Below are 22628 nucleotides of genomic sequence, written 5' to 3' on the forward strand. Positions count from 1 at the left end.
ATTAATTTGTAATAATTTTTTTGTAATAACACAAGACGCCATTCACAGGGATCGGCTAGCCTTGATGAATTAAATAGTTGCCAGGAGCAACTCCAAGGGGAAGGCCTTTTGCAGTCTTATTTATTCTTAGTGGGAGATTGTAATTGTCATCTATGTCCCAATTTAATGGTGACCCACCAAGACTGGTCAACATGCACAATAAGCGAGGGACTGCTTTTGGAACATACTCAAGAAGCGTGGGATTTGAGTGTCCTCCTGAATACTTATGACCTAACTCATACAATGGACCTGATCCTAGCCATCCTGACACACCTGTGCCCGACCTATAAAGGTAGAGGTTGCTCAACATTTATTGATTTCATATTTGTGTCTCTTACACTGAGGAGGTTTATATCCTTTTTTAACATACATTACAGTACATTCAGTGACCACAATCATGTGATCATTTCACTCACTTGTGGCCCCTTGGAGCCATCAAGGACCCCATAAAATAACTGATCAAGGAAAGCATTGATGGAGGTCACAGGTCAATAGCATTGTTTTTAATAATTCACTTTTTAGTAGAGGCAAAAAGGAGATTTTGAAATCTTTAGACCCGCAAGTACAGTGGGAAGATTTAATTCATGCATTCATTGCTATAACACAAGTAGTGGGTGGGTTATTATTAGCACCGGTAAACTCCTCTAGCAGATGTACCAAGATGGTGTACCGGGGAGTGCTTTCGGGCTCTTAGAGACCTCAGGATGGCCCTAAAAAAGACCCAGAGAGATAGGGGTCGCCTGCCGTAGCATATTCAAGCAAGACATTAGGGGGCTGAAGCGCTCACTGCAAAAAAAGCCTGGGAGGACCTAACAGAGACATGTGAACAAAAGGATTGCACCCACCTTCAGAGGGTCATTAATAACCTGTGTTTTAAAGATCTAAACAAACCAGGACTAAGTCATAATATCTTACCAGAGCAATGGTACACTCATTTTGAGGGAGTTTACAATCAACCCTACAGAGAGGAACAATCACAGGAATTAAATATTTATCACAGAGCTGATCCCATTACCTTCACTCTGGACGAGGTCAGACTGGGAATTGAGGGACTTTCATGGAATAAGGCGACGGGACCAGATGGGTTACCATGAGACCTTTTCCGCTGTAAAACAAAGATATGGGTCCCCCTCCTGGTTAGGGTTTTAAATGCGGCAGTAGCAACAGCAATGCCCGCATCATGGTTTACTGTCACCTTTGTACTGATTTTCAAGAACGGAGATCAAGACAGTGCTGCCAAATGATGTGAACAGAGCAGCTGCTAGGTACACGGAATGGATCGATCAGGCATGTTGTTCCTTAGCCCCGCCGAAACCGTGTCACCCGATGAGAGCAGCCCCGTCAGCCCCATGGTTTACGGATGAACTTAGAGATGCCAAAATTGTCTGCAAGAAATTGGAACGCATCTGGCGCTCCAATTACAATGATATAGACAAGGTCAAACTGAAAGCTTCCCAAAGGGTGTACAAAGATCTCATAAGGCAGGCGAAGAGTGTCTATTTCACTGATCGGATTGAGAAAGCAAAAAATTCATCTAGGGAGCTCTTTGAAACAGTTGCGGGCCTGGCTACTCCTAAGCCAGTGATCGTTCCTCCAAGTCTGGAGCTATGTCAGTCTTTAGCGGAGTTCTTCCTCAACAAGGTGCAAACTATCTTCACCTCTCTTGAGCCGCAGGTAACTTCTAGCCTACTTGATGGCTCACACAGGTCCCTAGTGAGTATCCCGCAGGAAAAGAAATTTGTGGCGTTTGAGCCAGTTTGCTCGGCAGACGTCCTTAGCCTGCTGCACGCAACCAAATCAGGTTCCCCCCTTGACCCCTGCCCAGCATCAGTAGCTAAGTTGGTAGCCCTTCCAATCGCTGATTCCCTGGCTACGCTATTTAACTTGATGTTTGACGTGGGGGACTTTCCCACATGTTGGAAACGGGCCTCCATTTTTCCCCTACTCAAAAAGCCCTCATTGGATATCACTGATCCAAATAGTTACAGGCCCATTGCTAGGCTGCCGCTCCCTGCTAAATTAGTTGAAAAAGCCATGAACCTCCAGCTGTGTGCCTTTCTGCGTTCATCACAGGGCCTAGACTCTGCCCAGCATGGGTTCAGGGAAGGCCACAGTACTGAGACCGCCCTGATTAAATCCACGGAGGAGGTCAGAAAGGCTCTGGATGCAGGAGGCCAAGCGGTGCTGGTCCTCCTCGATTTATCTGCAGCCTTCGATACGGTCCACCACAAAGTGTTGGTGGACCGTTTAGAAGACTGTGGGATTTAGGGGAGAGCACTGAATATCCTGAAATCCTTTCTGAGAAATAGGGTTCAGGTGGTGGCAATGGGAGATTTCGAGTCCAAACCTTTTGAACTCCCAGGAGGGGTCCCTCAGGGATCCTCCCTAAGCCCCACACTATTTAACCTTTATGTCTCCTCTCTTGCCCCGGTGATCCGATCCTACGGGTTCGAGTTAACATCGTATGCCGATGATACACAGATTGTGGTATCTTTGCTTCCCGGGAATAATCCAGGCGTGGCCGCCAGGTTTCAGGATTGCATGAAGGCAGTTAGCATCTGGATGGAGAAAAGCTGTTTAAAGCTGAACTCCTCTAAAACAGAGGTGCTACTTTTTGGATCTAACTCCAACTTTTGGGGTCCGGAGTGGTGGCCGGAAGACATGGGATTCCCTCCTTCCCCAGCTACGAAGGTTAAGAACTTAGGAGTGATTATAGACGACCTACTCTCCTATAAACCCCAAGTAAAGGCGCTTTCCTCATCCATCCACTGGACCTTGAAAATTATCAGGAAGATCCTCCCTTTTCTACCAGTTGGAAGTAGAAAGACGGTGGTGTCAGCCCTTGTGCTTTCCCGCCTTGATTATTGTAACAGCCTGCTTCTGGAGGCTCAACAGGGGCTGCGTAATAGGATGCAGGTTTTACAAAACGTGGCTGCGCGTCTTATTGTCGGCCTGCCGAAATTTGTATCCGTCTCCGGGGAGCTCCAGGAACTGCACTGGCTCCCCGTGCGGAAACGGATCAGGTTCAAGTCCCTCTGCATTGTTTACAAAGCAGTCCATGGAATAGGCCCTAAGTTTCTCCAGCAGCTGTTCCAATGGTACAAGCCAGAAAGACACTAAGGTCGGCTAACCTGGGGCTGATCAAGACTGCTCGCATCAGGAAGGTGCGTTGAGGGGGCCGAAGCTTTGCCAGAGGGGCGGCGGTGGCCTGGAATGCCCTTCCTTTGGCCTTAAAGCAAAGTGCTAACCTTTTGGCCTTCCGAAAGAAACTGAAAACTTAGCTCTTTTCGACCTAGATCAGCGGCCGGAAACTTAGGGAGCTACCATCTTAGCGCCAGGACACCGGTTGGTATTAGTGCGCTCTACAAATGGTATAAATAAATAAGTACACATTGTTATCACACCATATCCCTTATTGACATGACAGTGAAGGTCCTGGGTCTGGTCTTATTGAATTAATTGTCTGACTGGGCAGAGACTAACCAAATAAGATCAGACTTACAATATGGATTCCGTGCGGGTAAATCCACCTCAGATCTATGCCTGAACTTTACCTCATAATCACAAAATATACAATAGCCAAACCGAGGGCGTTGTATTTAGGGTTTATGGATCTCACTGCGGCCTTTGATCAAGAGCATCGTGGTAAACTCTGGAAACTGCTTGGAGAGTTCGCAGTGGTCCCGGCAATAACCAACACCCCAATGGCCCTCCTTTTTAACACCACAGCAGTAGTCAGATACACACAGGAGGGGAAGACGACTGGTCATTTTAATTGCTCTAGTGGGGTCAGACAGGGTTGTATATTAGCACAGTTTTTGTTTACACTGTACATTAATGGTCACAAATCTGCCCAGGCGGCCTTACATGCTGACTCCCAGTGGATAGGCATAAGACAGGTCCCTGTTTTGTTATACACGGCTAACGCGTTACTCCTTGCATGTATACCAAAGGGCTTGCAGTTTTTGCTAGATGGGTTTGTAACTTTTATGGAGGCAATGGATTTGTCACCTAATATAATAAATCTTACATAATGGAAATTGGAAAACAGAGCATGAGGCCCAATAAGTAGGCACACATAGCCTAGGGAAAGTACTGGCTTTTTCTTACTTGGGTGTTTTATCCGATGAGACATTGAGTTTTAAAAATTATTAGAAGAAAAGTATCTAGAAATGATAAGGTCTACAGGAGCAATTGCAAACTATGCTCAGAGATTAGGCAATTGCTCGCCAGAGACAATTTTAAAGTTATACAACTCATTTTGTATTTCTAAAGCTTTATACGGCCGTGAGGTATGGCGATATATGGTGGCTACCAAATTACAAACTGTAAAAAATAAATATTTCAGGTGGATTTTCAAAGTCCCTCATATTACCCCATCTTTCTCCATACATGAGGAATTGGGGTCCAAGTACCTCTTTTATATGGTGGCTGTTAAACCCCTCCTGTGTTGGGTGAAGATCTGGTCCATTGAGGAGGCAGCTTTTAACAGCCTGGTTATCCAAGATTTCCTTTACCTTGACCATGCGCTAAAACTTTCATGGTTAAAAAATGTAAAGGACACCTTCACCGTATTAGGACGTGAAGATCTGTTTATTAGTCATGATAAGTTGGATCTCAAGAAAAGGCGATTATGAAAGATTTGTTTTTTAAACATGTAACTGCACACCATGACATAAGGATAAGGAGCTTAGGAAACCCATGGTTAGAGAACATATTTTAGTAAAATCGGTATAGACCTTGGAACCCTATCTATTTCTGATGACAAGTACCCAAAATAGATTTTTAATTACCCGTTTTGAACTGAATTTATTTCACCACTTACTGGCTTCAGCCCCCAGCTTTGCGGTGCATGCAGCACACAGAGGACCCTGGGGCTGCGACAATAGGTCTCCACAGAATACTTTGCATTTTGTGCTGCTCATATTATTCATATCCTAGACAAGTGCTCCTAAAGGTACCTTTAAAAAAGCTTAGATTTAGGCAGGCACATGTTGCCTCACTCTTTTTACAACTCTCATCTGATGTTTTACACTCTTTGTGTTTCCAATTTTTTAAGTTTGTCTTTAAGGTTAAGAACCACTAGAGGTGATTGAGGGTCACAAGTGCATTTGCAAATGTTGCACTGTTGTAGGCTGCTATAAATGTCTGGAACTGAGAGTTACTTTTTAGGACTATGTGTAGTATGTTATTTAAATGTTAGATTAGGATTTTATGGATTACTTTTTTAACTTAATTTAAGAAAGGGTTGTTGGAAGTCTAATGAATCTAAGACACCTGTGCGGACTACAATACATCTGGCTTTTTCAGATAATGGTCACACTTGATGTATGAGTATTTTAAATTGTCTCTTTTATGGTCATATTTTCTATGCCAAATAAAGATCATTATTATTATTTACTAACTATGATGTCTTTGTAACCTTTTTTTAAGTAAATTTCTAAGGTTTTTTAAAAATTCTATTTGCTAACTATAACGTCCCTGTAAACTTTGTTTTTTGTGTGTGAATTTCTAAGGTTTTTTAAAATACTTTTTGCTAACTATAATGTCCCTGTAATCTTTGTTTTTTTATGAATTTCTAAGGTTCTTTTGCTACCTGTCAAGTTTGCAGAGTGCTGGAGAAGGGGAGCTGAGCCTCCAACCAGCCCTCAGGAATTCCGCCATGTAGGACTTTCAGGAGGTACCAGGGGGGCTTCTTGGCACTCAAGGTCCCTCAGGTGTAAAATGTACTTCATCCCCCAACCAGTAGTGTGCCAGAAGGCACGTTTGCAGAGTGGTGGAGAAAGGGGACATGGCCTCCAAAGACCTCCTAACAATCCCACTGTGTGGGACTTACTGGAGGTAACAGGAGTAGTAGTTGGCCCCCAAGGAGTTATGCTAGCAGGCCATACCTACTTTCTCCACTAGTCTGCAAACACACTCCCTGGCGCACTCTTGGTTGGGGGGGTGTCTCCATCGCTGCTAAGGGTCTTTAGGGGTCCTGTTGCGTCTCTCACACAGGTCACATAAACTTTCGGCTCTCCGTGTGATGTGAACAATTCGGCCTTTTACAAAAACAAGCCAAATAGGGATTCAAAAACATGTTTTTGTTTTATTTCTCTCCTGCTTTCACTGTTTTTCATGGCTTTCAGTGTACTCATTTGATCTAACAGTATATTGACTATTTAGACGACTTATAGAGCCTTTTTAACATTTGCATAGTTTTCCACATGCATCATGTTTTTAAATGTTTTTACACTCTTTTTTATTACAATTTTTTCATGACAGGCATATTTTAGCATTTATTAACCCCTTGCGTGCTTCTGCCGGCTGTTGGCTGACGGGAGCAATACCTCGCTAGTGCTGCCATCACACAACGGCCGACGTGGCCCCGCCCATTTTGCGGAAGTGCCGCACTGCCGCAAAATCGCGGCCGCAGGAAAGGGGTTAATCTTATCATCCTGTGGATGAGGAATGGGTGTTATGAACCCCAATGTACCCCAATATAAGCCTAGGTAACTGCACAACCTTTTACCTACATTTGTCCTACCTTGCTCTACATAACAGTTTTGGCGTTGGCCTTTTACCTAGCTATGTACCAAATACACGATGTGTTGTTTTCTTTGCAAACTAGCCTCATTTATGCATGAGGATTCTTAGTATCATATCTAACTCCCCTGCCTAGGACATGCGCAGCAGGATTCCCATCTTTTGTAAAGTTACTCTTATCAAAAGTCACCACTATCGTCATCCTTAGACAACAGACTCATAGTACCATTACACATCTAGGTAGAACCCCTGAGGGTACCTTTCGGGTATAAAAGAACAACATTTTCACTGGCCAACCAGAGGAGAAGCTTCCATGCTGACATAAGACACTGAGATTCCTGCATGCAGAAACTCCAGTATGCAGTGTTCTGATATCCCTTGCATGGTGTCCAAGACGGGGTCCTTTATTCTCTCCCATCCCATCTCCCATCAGGTAATGGGGTCGGCTCTTTCCTAGTGGATTCTTGGCTTTACACCTATGTACATGCTAGGTAAACTTAGGTACACTTAGTTAGGGTTAGCATTTTAAGAGTACACTTGATTACTGCCATGTATCCATATGTCTGCATATATTCATCTGTTTCTATTGATTGTTGCACCAAACATATTTTGTACTAGGAGGACCCTGGTTCAATAAATGTTTATTAAAAATGTCTCCATCATTTATTCTGTGTATCTCTGAGACTAAATGAACATTTTTGACTGAGCAAAAAGTGCTGTACTGTTTCCACAATCCTTGAAGGATCAAGGGTTGTCATATTTGATACTTGTCAGATACTATTCACTCCTTGGTAAGGTTAGGGGGTTTGGTGGCACTGTGAGCTAGCTGGTCTAAAGGCTATCATATCCTTTGGGGGTGTCTGGAATAAGTCTGGTCACCAATCCCTTAGTTTATGCTGTCTAAAGGTGCAGATCATTTATAGATTTGTAGGAACTAATACTCTTTAATCTGTAATCTCATTCCTGAATGTCTGTGTTTTCAGTAAAATCTATTCTATAGGATTTTTGCAATGATTTTGGACCACTGTACATCCACTCTATATTTCTGTGCCATTTCAGATAACTTCTCATGTATGTTTTGAGCGCTTCTGGTAATGTCTTCACAGACACACAACTCATTATCCTGATATGCGACTATCCTAGCTGGGCTCATGGTTCCTATAATCATTTCTTCCAATTCCACTTTAAGCCTTGCAACATCCAGGGACCTATCCTTTCTTGCCCCCAGGGCACTCTTTCCATAAACCTCAACACCTGTGTCATTCACAGGGGTAGCTATACTTTTAAGCCAATCATCTCATTCTTGAGAAGTCGGGCTGGTTTATCCCTCTGCAACATTCCCTGAAAAATCCTTATTCCGATCTTCAGTCTTTGCATTAGGTTAGAGTGTGAAAGGATCTGGGGGCATAATATTAAGGGGGTTTATCTCCTCTTTTTTGGCTTTAAAAGCCAAGAAAGCGGAGCTAAAATTATCTCCATATTACCTAGCTGTCGCTAACACCAGTTAGCGACAGCTAGTAGGAGATAGCGACCATCTTGGGCCCCGCTTTGCATGTCAGTGATATTTATCACTAATGACATGCAAAGTGGGCGTGCCAGGATGTTAGCGACTGGAAATAGTCGCTAACATCGCAATCTCCTATTACCAACTTTTGGAGATATTCGCGCTAAGCGCGACTATCTCCAAAAGCTAACACCTGCCCCTGAGCAGTTCTTAGCCATGGTATCCAATGGTAGGTGGATAACATGGCTAAGAGCATTAGCTCGGTAATGCATGAATATCGCTGACTTTTCAGCGATATTCATGCATTTCGGCCGATTTTTATCGCTTAGGCGATAAACCTTGATAATAGCAAGGTTTCTAAGTGATAAAAATCGCCGCAGCTCGGCGATAAAAATATCGCCGCTAAACCAACATAGCGATAAATATCGCTAATGTTGGTAATATGCCCCCTGGTGTTTCCCTCAAAAGAGTATTTCCGATAGTATTCTGTGTTACCCTTGGTATAATTACCATATGATTCTCAGGTACAAAGAAAGTTTGGGCCTTTCCTGTCCTTCCAACTGAAGATTTTAATTGAGGGGAACGTATACTGGAATCAGTGCTGGTTCCATGAGGAACATCATCTGGAGTTGGAATTAAGGGACTCTGGGTAGGCTATTGGGGATCCAATCCAGTTATCTAATGAGGACTGCGAATACTATAGCCTATACTACACAAGTAAAGCATTATCACAGCCAGACCAAATCTCCTGAAGAAATTGAGCTGAACCAGAATCGTGCAGACCAATAATTCAGTTAGAGCTGTGCAGGATAATAACATTATAATCTGCTGTCCAAGACCTCTCTATTAGAATTCCCATCCCCCATTAATTTTCATTTTGGAATGCACAATCAATAAGTTGAGAAAAATCATGAAGAGACAGAAATAGTATTTAGTTAAAGTTAGATTTTATCAGCAACTAAGATGAGTAAATACATTGATATCAGGCATTAGAATTAGGAGTGCAAAAAATCAAATTAATCTCTCAGGGCCATCAATTACCAAAGTTCTAGAAGAAGAGTTCCATACGGGAAATGAACAATATCAGCTCAGAGGTTCTCTCTGAGATCTGGGGATAACGCACACAGTGTATGCGTCAGCCAATGGAAGCCAAAAAAAGACCACAAGGAAACAAATGTCTCTCAGTTCCAAAAAAGCAATATGGAAAAGATTTACTCCTTTCTCTCTGTTACAAAATGTATATTATATTCCTCAAGATCTGGGGTGACACCTCGTGGTTCACCCCATCTGGTCAGACCACTCAGTCCATTGGTCAGTTCTCATAGAGTGTCTGTCATACAGCATAAAGAAGACACTATTTATAGCAAAACGGTGGTGATCATCAGGTATGCTGTTGAACCAATTCAAAATGTGCAAATTCTAAACTAGGGGTGGGCGGAATTTGCAAAATTGCCTTTTGCAAACTTCCGCGCAATGGCAAAAAATCTCCACGAATACACGAAGATTTCACGTCTTCACGGAGATTTTCGGGGGTGGGGCTTCTTTGCGAGTTGATAGTGCTTTTCCACATCACAGCTGCGTAAAGGGCCAGTAGAGTTGTCTCTCGTCTCCAGTGACCATGTGTGTGTAACTTTGTCATTGCGCCGAAAGGCGCCGGGGTCCCTTGAGTGAACTGTCCATCATAGAGGTAGAGAGCGGGAAGATGGTGCACAGTCATGCTAGTGTGTGGGCCGGGGCCAAACGGGCGGGCTTCTATGCTAGTTCACATGTCAGAGACCGATCAGAGCAGCAGATGAGGAGAAAGAAGCTGCTGGTCACAGGAATTGCACAGGGATTGCGCTCGTGAAAGTCAAGGATGCAAAGCATCACAGCTAATTTTCGACTGTAGATATTGGGAGAAAGCACACCTGCCCTGCCTCGACAATGCTCACGATTTTTTTGGGTTGCTTAATGAGTTGCTGAATTTAAGCTTCAGCTCAGGCACCTGTAAGTGCTTCCTATTGAGGTTTAATTTTTGTGACAGGAGCATTGTGCCAGAATGACTCCTGCCCTGCATATATATCCAAAAAGATGCCACCGTTCTGTGCGATACCTCTACTCAACTGGAGTACTTCCTACTGGCTAATCAGTAAGTGCTACCTCGTTGGGTAAATGTATAGTGTTTTTCCTACACTACAGCTGCGTAAAGGGCCAGAAGAGTTGTCTCCAGTGACCATGTGTGTGTAACTAACTTTTCCATCGCGCCGAAGGGCGCCAGGGTCCCTTGAGTGAGCTGTCCATCCTAGTGTGTAAAGGGCAGGAAGAAGGTGTACACTGCTAGTGTGTGGGGCGGGGCCAAACTGGTGGGCTTCTATGCGAGTTCACATGCCTCTTGTGTTTATAAAAGGTCAGAGACCGATCAGAGCAGCAGATGAGGAGAAAGAAGCTCCTGGTCACAGGAACTGCACGGGGTTTGCGCTCGTGAAAGTCAAGGATGCAAAGGTCTCCATCAAGCACCACAGCTAATATTCAACGGTAGTTATGGCGAGAAAGCACACCTGCCGAGCCTTGACAAAGCTCATGATTTTTTTAGGCTGATTAATGAGTTACTGAATTTGAGCTTCAACTCGTCACCTGCTTCAGTTATATCTGTAAGTGCTTCCTGTTGAGGTTGAATTTTTGTGACAGGAGCACTGTGCCAGAAAGAATCCTGCCTGCATATTTATCCAAGAAGACGCCACCGTTGTAATACAAATTCTGTTCTGCCGCGGATCGCAGAAGTTTTGACATTTTTGCGTTCCGCGCGGAACGCAAAAATGCTGAAATTTCACAAATTCCGCAAGCGGAACGGAATTTGACGCCCACCCCTATTTTAAACAATAGTCTTTCAGCGAAGGTACATGAGTGAGCTTAAGAGGACAATTTCTCACAGCAGATGTTTCCAAAGTAACAAACATTTAGCAAATCGTCCTAGTATGTGCATAGGAACTCTTTCTGTACAACATAGTTTCAATACACATTGCAAGTTTACGAAACCTTCCATGAGAACAGAATCAGGCAAAGAAGAGAAATGTAGGTCTAAATTGAATTTTGTTCATGAAATACAGAATATAAAGTAATGTAAATATAGATTACATTTAAAGTCTTTAGGACCTTTACATATTACTTTTAATTAATTGCACCCATGAAGCATTTTAGTCTCATTGTAATTTGCACATGTAACTATACCGTATTAATGCAGTTTTCAAAGTACCAATGTTAGAAATGGGGGTCTCTATTTGGCAATGGTTTGCACCTTTGTCCAAATAGGAATCCTTCTTCAGAGTGAGGATAAGGGGGATACATTTCTAAAATAACCCCAGCTCACCCCGTTGGTAGCTTGACATGAGCAGACAGGCTTATCTCAGAGGCAGTGTGTATAGCATTTGTGCACACATACAGAAATACAGTGATAACTCTACAAATGGACACCCTACCAGTTTAGAAAAATAATTCAGCTTTATTTGAACCAAACAAGACCAAAACGACAAAAATCCACAATACAAAAATTAAAATATGACTTTTAAAAGGAAAAACAGTTCTATCCTTAGCAAACTATAGATAAGACACTAAACCTTTGTTGTGTCAAAATCGTAAACAAAAACAGCCACAGGGAAGATGATGTGTCAGTTCCTTACACCCAGGGAAGGTGATGCGTTGGTTCCTCACTCCAGGGGAGGTGATGTGTTGGTTCCTTACTGCCATGCAGGGGAGGTAATGCGTCGGTTCCTTACTGTGTGAGGAGGAGATACGTCAGTTTCTTCCTGCAGCCCCAGTGTCCTTGTAGACTTGGCGCCCCTGTGTGATGTTTGGGGATAAGGGGTGCGTTGATTCTCGATGCAGCAGAAACAGCACTGCATTGGTCTCTCCAGCTGTGGTTCCACAATCAGTTGGTTCTTGCAGCCGCACAGCAGGACCTGCGTCATAATCGGAGCAGTGATCTCAGTCTTCAGAGATCGGTGCATGGGATTCAGCGTGTGGCGATTTTACCAGCTACAAGCAGGCGTTGTGTCGGGTTCTTCAGTGGTACATCGGAAACAGGTGCGGATGTGTTGCGCTTCTCATAGTTGCATCTCTTTTCCAGCTACCAACAGCAGGAACGGCCTCCAGAGGCCCAACTCAGCAACAGGCACCTCTTGGCATATCAGAACTCCCAACAAGGAAGTTCAGGGGAGCTAGTGGTGAAGTATTTGTGTCCCTGAGACTTCAGAACAGGAGGTAAGCTCTACTTCAAGCCCTTGGAGAACTTCTTCAGGCAGGAGACACCTAACACAGCAAAGTTTTTATCCTCTCCTTGACAGAAATAGCCACTACCGGCCAACCCCAAACAGCACACAGCAAAGGGGCAGTATTTCTCCTTCAGTTTGCTTGGCAGAGGTCCCTCCTGAGTCCAGATGTATTCTAAAGTTCTGGGGTCTAGGCCCCAATATTTATATTTATTTTCTCTTTGTTCTCTGATGTCAGAGAGGCTCTGTGCTCAGTCAAAACCAGTTATGTCCTCTCTGGTGCTGCTTCCCAGCAGAAGGTGGAGACCATTCAGGTAATAGGAAATCTCCCCCTACTCTAAATGCAACCCAGGGCTATTCAGGCCAACACTGACTCATCTGGGAGAGGCAGGACACAGCTCAACCCCTCCAGTGTCTATCTACAGTGAAAGTACATCCCAAGCTGCTATCACTCCAAAGCCTGACAGTCAATCCATTAACCAACAGAGGCACACAGGATGGCTAAATAAGAAAATACCCACTTTCTAAAAGTGGTATTTTCAAACAGACAATATAAAAATCATCTTTACTAAAAGAACCATGTTTATATTCTGAGTTCAGGCATACTAAGTTCCATCTTCCTATCTTGTCCCAATGGAAAGTTATACTTATAAGATGTTATGAATACACTTCCATTCTCTCCTACTGGACAGATAGCATTTCAATAGAGAAACATTAAATGCACTGTATTTTACTACCAGGACATGTCACACACACCAATACATGTCCTGCCTTTCACATACACTACACCCTGCTACAGGGGTACCTTGGGTCTACCTTAGGGGTGACTCACATGAAATAAAAGGGAAGGCTAGGGCCTGAAAAGTGGGTGCACTTGCCAGGTTGACATGGCAGTCACACCTGCGTGCAGACACTGCAGTGGCAGGTCTGAGAACCCTTTGAAGGGCTGTTTGTGTGGGTGGTGCAACCAGTGCTACAGGCCCACTAGCAGCATTTGATTTACAGGCCCTGGGCACACACAATGTACTGTACTAGGGATTTAGTAGAAAATCAAATAAGCCAATAATGGAAACTCATATCCATAAACACAATTTACAGGGAGAGTATGTGCATTTAGCACTGATCAGTAGTGGTGAAGTGCTCAGAGACCTAAAACTAACAAGTACCAGGGTCAAAAACAGGAGGCCCAAAAGCAAAAAGTCTGGGGATAAACATTAAAAAGAAAGATCTAACATCTAGCCTGTAAAATCTATTCCAAACATAAAGTATAAATATTGTTTCTAGTAATTTAAAATAGCACATGCATGAAGATTATTCTGTAAAAGTTGCAAAGCATTCAGCATTGATGTAAACAAGCTCCACCATTTTCTCTTTCTTAATTTGTGTACATTTTCAAGCATGAAAACATACAGTTTAAACAGGGAACTTCACTATCACATGTAATTATTTCTAAAACATTTTTGACTTCAATTCACTCTTAATCTGTAAGAATAATTAGAAACGTGTAACACCTAAATACATCACTTTTACTTTTGGTTGGTACACATAATATAGGCAACTAAAACGAGTTAAACAATGAACGGATGTTATTTAATATATGTTTTTTCCTATTCTACAATGTTATCTTCATGCTTTTAAGATACAGTAACAAAGTCTCTTCATGGTCTATTTTTCATATTCTTTAATGTATAGTCAGCACAATTTGTGCACAGTTGTCATTTTTCTCTCAAGTGTCAAGATCGGTTTTATGTGTCAGCTGGAGGATTCAGCAGTTTTATCTGCTTTATCAAAGCAATGTACCTTTCCTGAATTCCTCACAACTGTAATTTCTGCCACTTGCACTCCTATTTCTGATGTACAAGTTCTAATGTAATTTATTTAAAGCACTAAAAGTCTGCAAGCAAACAAGACTGTTGAAACCAGATTTTAATTTACTGATGACTTTTATGCATGTGGATTTTGCAACTCAGAATGCAGAACACAGAAGAGTAGTTGTTTGGATCGAGAGAAATTTGAGAAAGGATCAGGAAAATGCAATATACATAAGTTGACCATCGACAGAGAATTCACAAAAAATGTCAAAGCTTCTCCCATTTTTACCCGCACTTGCCAACTTCTTCCTTTTAATGTAGGTGTAGGTACTCCTGGAACAAATAGCAAAGTTCTGTAATATTGCCTTGTCTATTTTATAACTCTACACAAACAGACTCTCCTTATCTACGTAAGGTTTGTAAAATTGGAACAAGCAGTAAATTTCACATTCCTGGGTTAGTTTCCTAAACTTATTGAAAACTTACATTTATGCATGGGTTGTGCGGTAAGGCCAGAAGTTGCAAATCTCTGCACTGCATCTATGTACGTGGGCCTGTATCATCAACATTTTCTGTGCCTGCTAACAGGCAAAAAACAGAGCTTTGAACCAGGGAGCATAATTATAAGCTACTTGCACTGCCGTAGCATCACGTTTGTGTCACTCTGGTGGTGCAAACTATAAAATCATATTGATGAGGTCACAAAAAGCTACTTTGTCTGTCTTTGAATTGCCTCATAGATATGGAGTAAGGCAAGGCACCGCAAATTGCTGTGTTGGCTTGCTCTGCACTAGGGAGGTATTCCATGGACACCCATGGGATTTGATGCTTTCCCAGATTTACAAAATCATGTAAACCTGGGAATGTGCCAAAACCGTAGGCCACCCCAGGGGAGTCTAAACAAGGAGAAATAACTTTACTTCTCTTTGTCGCAGCACACAAAGAAAGAGGAAAACCAGCCAACCGGGATACTTTTTGTGCAGGAAGGGGCATGCATCCTGCATAAAAGCAATCCTGCCGACAACTCAGGCACCGTTGCATACTGCTAGGGTGTCTGCTTTGGCGATAGGCAACCGAAAGGGCACTGGTGCAGGGGGTAAGGACAGGAATGCACCATATGGGCCCATTCACTGTGACGTAGTGCAACACATCAAGCTGACTTGCTGTGCTGCCCTACACAAAATCCCTATAAATGAGGCCTCTATTTTCACATAATCAGGCTGTTTCTTGTACATATACTGCCTTGGCACTGCATATATTTGTCATAGGAGCTGCAGATAGCACCACATGGAAACATGGAGGGGTAGTTGTCTCATTGTGTTTCCAAACTGTGGTTTCAGCAGCTCCTATTCTAGCTCACTTTGTTACTGAGATAGTACATATTCTGTAAAGGGCCTGCTTTTGTGAAAAACTTGTACACAACTTTATTTTGAGTGCATTTGCTGGAGTAGAACCTATACCTGAAAGGTTCACTTGAGGGTCACTTGTGAAGATGTCTGCATTTTTCACTTTTATGTCCTTTTGAAGATAAAACCCACTGAACCACATAGGAAAATCAGAAAAATCCCTTCAAAACTGAAGGGCTATGAAATTATGATAAAATCAAAAAGCTGTGGCATGTTTCCTGAGCTCTTACTAAGCATCCTGATTGCAGATGGAAAGGAGACTCCATATTGTCTCTTACTAACAGTCATTGGCTATTGGCTCCACGCCATCAATAAAGCATCCAATTGAAGCAGAGTGCAAATCAAGACGGGCAAGCACTGAATAAACATTCCCGAACCAACAGTCCACATTCCCCAAAAAATTGCACTGCCATCAACCCCTTCTTCAGTGACAAAATAAAGTACATCCAACAGTCCATTAGCAGCGCCCAAACTACAGCCTGTATTTCTGGATGACTTATTAACGGTCTCTGGTGGATCCTGTTAGACCCCCAGCCAAGTCACTGCCAGACTAGAGATGAAGAAATGTAGGGAATCAAAAAAAACGGGATACAGATCCTTTCACTCAAGATCTGGAAAAGCTTTCCTGCATTCATACAAACTGTCCCAACCCTCATGAAAGTGTGAAAAGAGATAAAGGGCCATATGTAAGTAAATCCCAAATACCGTTTCTTAAATACCGATTTTTAACGAATTTTACTGAATCGGTAATAAGAAATCAGCATTTAGGATGTAGGTAATAATTCGGTAAAAATTAACTAATCGGTAAAATTCAGTAAATAAATACCGAATCCCCAACACCGATCGGTAAATACCGAATCGGTAAATAGCGAGTCAGTAAATTCCGAATCGGTAAATACCGAATCGGCTATCCCAAATTAGAAAAAACCCAGGATTCAGCCAATTAGGTGCAACCACCCCTCCTCCCAACCAGGAAGTGGCCACACCCATGTAGGTGCAAGCAATCTGAAGCTGCTGGAGAGGCTGTGAGAGCAGAGCAGAGCCCCTGAGCCACTGGAAAACTTTACTCCTGTGAAAGTGAAAAATGGCAAGCAAAGACACTGAGAGTAAAGGTGCAGAGAGGAAGAGGAAGATTAAATTCAGCACCATGGAGCTGCAGGTCCTCGTGGAGGAGGTAGTAAAGGAGCACAATAAATTGTTTGGGAAGCAGTCCCTGCTGGTGGCAGAATCTGCCAAAAAGAAGATTTGGCTGGCAATACAGTCAAAAGTTAATGCCATCGGAGTGACCACATGGGAGATTGGCGACCTGAAGAAGAGGTGGTATGACCTCAGGAGCTTGACAAAGCGAAAGATCGCTGAGCTCCACAAACAGGCAAACCTGACTGGAGGAGGGAAGAACAGGGCATCTGCCCTGACTGAGCTCGAGGAGCTGGTGGAGTCCACCATCGTACCAGACAGTGTCTGTGGTGTGGGAGATGCAGACAGCTCATCCCGAGCTGCCACCAGAAAAGGTAAGAAGCATGCACAGTAATCACCCCCACCCCATCCCCATTCCTTTCCCCTTCCCCTTTGTGGTAGTGTTAACCCCACTCCAGTACAAGTAGCAACATACACCAGCAATGCATTATGGGAGATGTAGTCATTGAAACACCTACCATGTCAGACAGAACACAAAACAACAACGCATGCGACACACATCTGTGATAAGCAAGCTGAGGCAATAGCAACAGTGTTTCAGGGATCAGAATTTAATTGTATAAGCAGGGCTGCAGGACCACAGAGCTAATGTATTAATTTCTGTCCCCAGGCGAGACATCTTGCAGGCGTACCAAGGAGAAGGAAGGCAGTGCACCACAGAGGGAAGACACAGAGAAGGCAAGTACAAGTGCAGGGAATACCACCCAGGAAACTGCTGCACCACCAGCACAGCCAGCCTCCCAAGCCCTTCCAGCGTCACCACAGCTGCAGGCCTCCCCAGAGCGTTTTGGCTCCCCTCTACTCCTGTCCTCACTTGAACTGCTTGCGTCACCGGTTATCACAATACCTGCAGTTGAAAAAAGCAAGAGGCATGTATTTGTCACACTAATAGAAATGGAGTCATCAGCAGGAGACACGGTGGGGGGTGATACATCAATCGTGGCTGGTGAGGACAGCACTGTCAATAAGCAGCCCAGCGCCGAGGGAGCCCTCACAGGTGTCAGACACCGCAGGGCCAGCAGTAAATTGCAACATGGTGAGGGTCCCAGTGTCTTCTGTGGACAGGAGAGTAGCATGGTCAAAGTACAGCAAATGCAGGGGAAGGCCATACAGTCGGTGCAACGCCAGATGAGGCACCTGAATGAGAACATGACAAACATTGAAAAGGGCATCAGCTCAATGGCGGAGGGGAGTAGAGAGTTGGCTGCGGGCATGAAAGAGATGGCTGCGGGCATACGGGACATATCCCAGTCTGTACTGCTCTTGTGCAGCAAGCTTGACCAGGACAGGGCAGCAAGGCCGAAGGAGAGGCAGCGGGCAGAACGACATAGAAGGGCAGTCAACAGCCTGGTCACTGCCACTTCCCTGCTTTGCAGGCGATGCGTAAACATTCAGGAGGAACTGGCACACAGCAGCAGTGAAGTCTCCAGGGGCCTTGTGAGGGTGACAAGTGCTGTTGAGGTGCTGCTGACTGCGCAGTCAGCACATACTGTTGCTCTGGATATGGGTGAAAGTGAGGAGAGCACCAGTAGGAGCAGCATGACAACCCCAGCTATTACTGATACATGGAGGAGCAGCAGGCTCCATGGGGCTGCCACTGCCCACGCACCCAGTGAGGAAGCCAGCCAATGTCATCTGGCACTGGTAGGCATGGCCGCAAATACTGATGCTGCCCACACTCCCTGACCTGTAATGGGTAAAGTAACCCAGGACTTCCAGAATGGATGGCTACAATTGGTCTTCCACATTTGTACCTTTGAGTACTGGAGTAGTGCCAAAAAAATAAACTATGTTGTGTACATACTACACCTGGCTGTGTCTCCTTATGTAGAAATAGTTGCGTGTGATCTATGCCCGTCTCTGTCTCCCATCTGTTGCTGGCACCACTCCTGCTGTGTTGGGCTCAGGCTGTGCACATTTATCACCGTGGTTCTCATAATCACTTAATTCCACTTCTGTACCTTTCTTTGTAGCACGGTTGTGCAACATTGCGCAAGGTGCGATGATCTTACAGCAGATGAGGGGTGAGTACTGAAGGGCGTCTCCACTTTTGTGGAGGCTGCAGAACCTGCTTTTTAACAGCCCAAAGATGCGCCCCACAACGTTGTGAGTAGATTTGTGTGCCACGTTGTATCGTCTCTCACTCGGGGTTGATGGGTTCAGGTAGGGTGTCAGGATGAACGAGCGGGCGGCATATGTGCTATCACCTATGTGGAAATGAGAAAGCCATTAATCACATGCATAACAAAACCTACATCTGCAATATCTATCAGGGTGTGTCACAGTGTTTTACCTAGCAGGTATCCTTCTCCAAATTCTCCCGCTGTCAGGCGTGTGTAGATCCCACTGTTCTGAAAGATGTAGGAGTCGTGGGTGCTTCCTGGATATTTGGCCACAATGTCTGTGATTATGTTGTTGGCATCACAGATTACCTGCACATTTATTGAGTGGGTGGACTTTCTGTTCCCTTAAATGTACTCTGTGGCTGCAGGTAGGCAGATTGGGATGTGTGTGTGCCATCAATGCGGCCAATCACATGTGGGAAGTTTGCCATTTGGTAGAAGTCAGTCTTGGTCTTCAACAGTTCCGTATGCGTGTCAGGGAAAATGATGTAATGATGCATTCTCGGCATCATGGCCTCTAGGAACTTCCTGAAAAAACGGGACAGGCAGCTCTGGGACACCCCACCTACTGCAGCTATCACTCCCTGGTAACTGCCAGATGCAAGCAGGTGTAGGCTACAGAGCACCTGCACATGTGGTAGTATGGCGTGCGCCCTTGGTGTTGGGTCCTCCAGGAGTGGGTGCAGGTCCCTTATCAAGTCCAGGATGGTGTGGGGGTGTAGCCTGTACCTTTCATGGATCTCTGCCTCAGTAAGTTGAAAGAGTGTGATCCGCTGTCTGTACACTTGATCCTCCCGTCCCCAGATCCTCTCTCCTGCTGCCTATAGCCGTAGCCGCCTTGCTATTACATAGAATGCGGTCATTCCGGTAACACTGTTGCATTTTGGGGCCTATTTTATGGCCTGCACCTGGTTACCACCTGCTTTCAATCCATGGTAGATACCGACTCTTAAATACCGATTTTCATGCAATTCGGTATTTTAGAAGTTACCTACATCTCAAATGTCATCTTTTCTGTTATTTACCGAATCAGTAAATAAGAATTCGGTAATTACCGATTTGGTATTTCTGGTTCGGTAAAGATGAATCGGTATTTACCGATTCATATTTACCGAATCCTTATTTTTGGCATCCTACATCTCGAAGGCCTAAATACCGGTCGGTAACGGCTAATTTACCGAATTTCGGCCATTACCGACCGGTATTTAGCTACCTACATATGGCCCAAAGTCACTTAATCAATGAACAGGGTATGTTGACTCTTTAAATGTCTCTTTGCCCTTGACTAGCCTCAATAAATCCCCTATCAACACCTCAGCAAACAATTGTGGATGATAATCATATCCTTGTACAGGGCTTTGCTGCCCATAGGTAGGCTTTTTTTCTGTACAAAAATCCAAATACATACATACATACATTTAGGAATAATTGCAGTTCAGAATGAAAAACTCCGGAGAGTAATTTCTGATTTCTAACTGGGAGAACACATATGATGACATGTATTTACCCTTCGCAATAACATCAGTATTTAACTGATGACACTGGGAGGTACCATGTCCATCACAGGATGGTGGTACCATGTCTGCTTTCCTAACACACACGCGCACGCACGGATCTACATATAAATAAAAACGTATGTGAATCATTACTATAAACAACAAAGCAACAAGACAAAGTACTGTACGTTATACATAGCACACAATGAATTGAACACAATTCAATAAATCCGTAGTACTGTATACTATCCACAGTACACTATAAATAGCCACTTTACCTTGTGCATAAACCAAGCTTCACTGCTCTGTGAGTCATCCCGTGAATGATTCCCCAAGCACCGAGAGCCACAAAGAATTCAAAAGAAAGGCATCTCTGCTGTGCCTGTGTGACTGATACTATATCAACTAAGGCGTGGATTCTAATCCAAGTTGAATGAAATGCAAAGATTACATAAGACTCAGGGGAACGGGAACTTACTGTACAGTCTGTAACTTAGCATTTAAAATATAGGCATGGGATTTATTTCACTGGCAGGCTCGCGGTGAAACGGGGTCCTGGGGAGCGCTGGAGGATCTGAAACTGCCAAGTGAGCCCCATCTCTAATCACGAGGGAGGGAAGTGACAGCCGCGGCCGCCATTCTTTACGCTGACGTCTTCCATTATTGAATTTGCTATCACGTGGCATCATAAGTGGGACAAACAACTATTTTGCGGTGAACTTTACGGATCAGTATATCAAATCTTTCAGTCAAGATAACGAAACGAAGCTTCTAAACTGACTGGGGACACTGAACATTTCTAGGAAACGAAATCCTAATGTATTAAATCATGGAGCCAAAGACACGCTTGGGTCTGGTCTCGTGAGGGCATTCGCTGAGTGCGCTTCCGGGATAGAAGTGTATGGCCTGCAATATCAATATACTGAAAACTTCTCTACCAAAATTGCGTGCAAAATGAGTTCTGAACAAAAAGTGTTGACATCTGCACAAAGCTCCTCTGCTGCTTTTTGGTTTGTATATGTGTGCTGCCGTTCTTGTCGACGCCTGTGTAACTCCCTGGATAGGTTCCGTGCAAACTAGAGATTATTTCCGGTGATCATAAGGGCATATTACCAATCAATAGCGATAATTATCGCTATTGCTTGGTTAGCGTGAAAAAATTAACGCTGGGCTGCGGCGATTTTTATCGCAGATAAACCTTGGTATTACCAAGGTTTATCGCAAATGCGATAAAAATCGGCCGCAATGCATGAATATCGCTGAAAAGTCCGCGATATTCATGCATTAGCGAGCTAATGCTCTTAGCCATGTTATCCACCTCCCATTGGATAACATGGCTAAGAACTGCTCAGGGCATGTGTTAGCTTTTAGAGATAGTCGCGCTTAGCGCGAATATCTCCAAAAGTTGGTAATAGGAGATAGCGATGTTAGCGACTGTTTTCAGTCGCTAACATCTTGGCAGGCCCACTTTGCATGTCATTAGTGATAAATATCACTGACATGCAAAGTGGGGCCCAAGATGGTCGCTATCTCCTACTAGCTGTCGCTAACTGGTGTTAGCGACAGCTAGGTAATAGGGAGATAATTTTATCTCCGCTTTCTTGGCTTTTAAAGCCAAAAAAGCGGAGATAAACCCCCTTGATAACATGCCCCATAGTGCGTTATGTAGGAATGCAAAAATTAAAAAAAATAGCAACGTTAGCAAAACAGAAAGATAAATCATTTTATCTCTGACGTTTACCTGAACATAATTTAATATGACGCTTTATGAGTCGTAATTACCAGACCACATACTATGTTAACCACTAAATAAAATGTGTAAACAAATCAGGCCTGCCTGTCTGAATGCAGATTTCTTAGTTGTACAGTTTAGAGATTATTTGCCAAGGAGAAATAACAGATGCCAGTCATTCTTTAATTGACACATTGCAGTCGTTGATATTTGTAGCTGGTCATTAACGGATTTGCAACTAAGCTGCACTGAAAACAATGTAATACCTGCCCAAATTAACACTTAGGGAGTTCAGTGAGGGAGTGCAAAGTTCACGTGAGGACTTAAGGGGGGAGTTTACCTTCAAGAAAAAAGGGGCAAAACGGCAGGGTTGGATTGGGATCGAAAATCAGCCAAGGCACACCAAAAAAAAAAGTGGCTTGCATTTGCGTATTGCCTTTCCGCAAAGCATTGCTTCAGCGAAGTTTTATGAAAAGAAAAGTGGGTGGGGGGCATGCTCTAACTTCACGTAGATGAAAAAATTGCACGGATTAGTTCACACTGCTGAC

The 22628-nt window shown here is 43.8% G+C and overlaps 1 protein-coding gene across 1 annotated transcript; it reads left to right on the plus strand.

The window, feature by feature from the left end:
- The first annotated feature begins 1365 nt into the window (after positions 1-1365).
- Positions 1366-18415, plus strand: LOC147708090 (uncharacterized). The gene is made up of 4 exons (XM_086925706.1): positions 1366-1713; positions 5623-5719; positions 16759-17043; positions 17340-18415. The coding sequence occupies exons 1-4, from the start codon at positions 1366-1368 to the stop codon at positions 18413-18415; spliced, it is 1806 nt and encodes a 601-aa protein (XP_086781832.1).
- Positions 18416-22628: the final 4213 nt, after the last annotated feature.

The sequence above is a fragment of the Lissotriton vulgaris genome, chromosome 6 (assembly GCF_964263255.1).
Source record: "Lissotriton vulgaris chromosome 6, aLisVul1.2, whole genome shotgun sequence".
Taxonomy (NCBI): Eukaryota; Metazoa; Chordata; class Amphibia; order Caudata; family Salamandridae; genus Lissotriton; species Lissotriton vulgaris.

Bases quoted from the DNA above. Each gene is read 5' to 3' on its own strand.
- LOC147708090 (XM_086925706.1), top strand. From the start codon at position 1,366: ATGAGAGCAGCCCCGTCAGCCCCATGGTTTACGGATGAACTTAGAGAT. The intron at 5,720-16,758 runs GTACCAGGGGGG...TGCTGGTGGCAG, and splicing joins CCATGTAGGACTTTCAGGAG to AATCTGCCAAAAAGAAGATT. The intron at 17,044-17,339 runs GTAAGAAGCATG...TTCTGTCCCCAG, and splicing joins CCGAGCTGCCACCAGAAAAG to GCGAGACATCTTGCAGGCGT.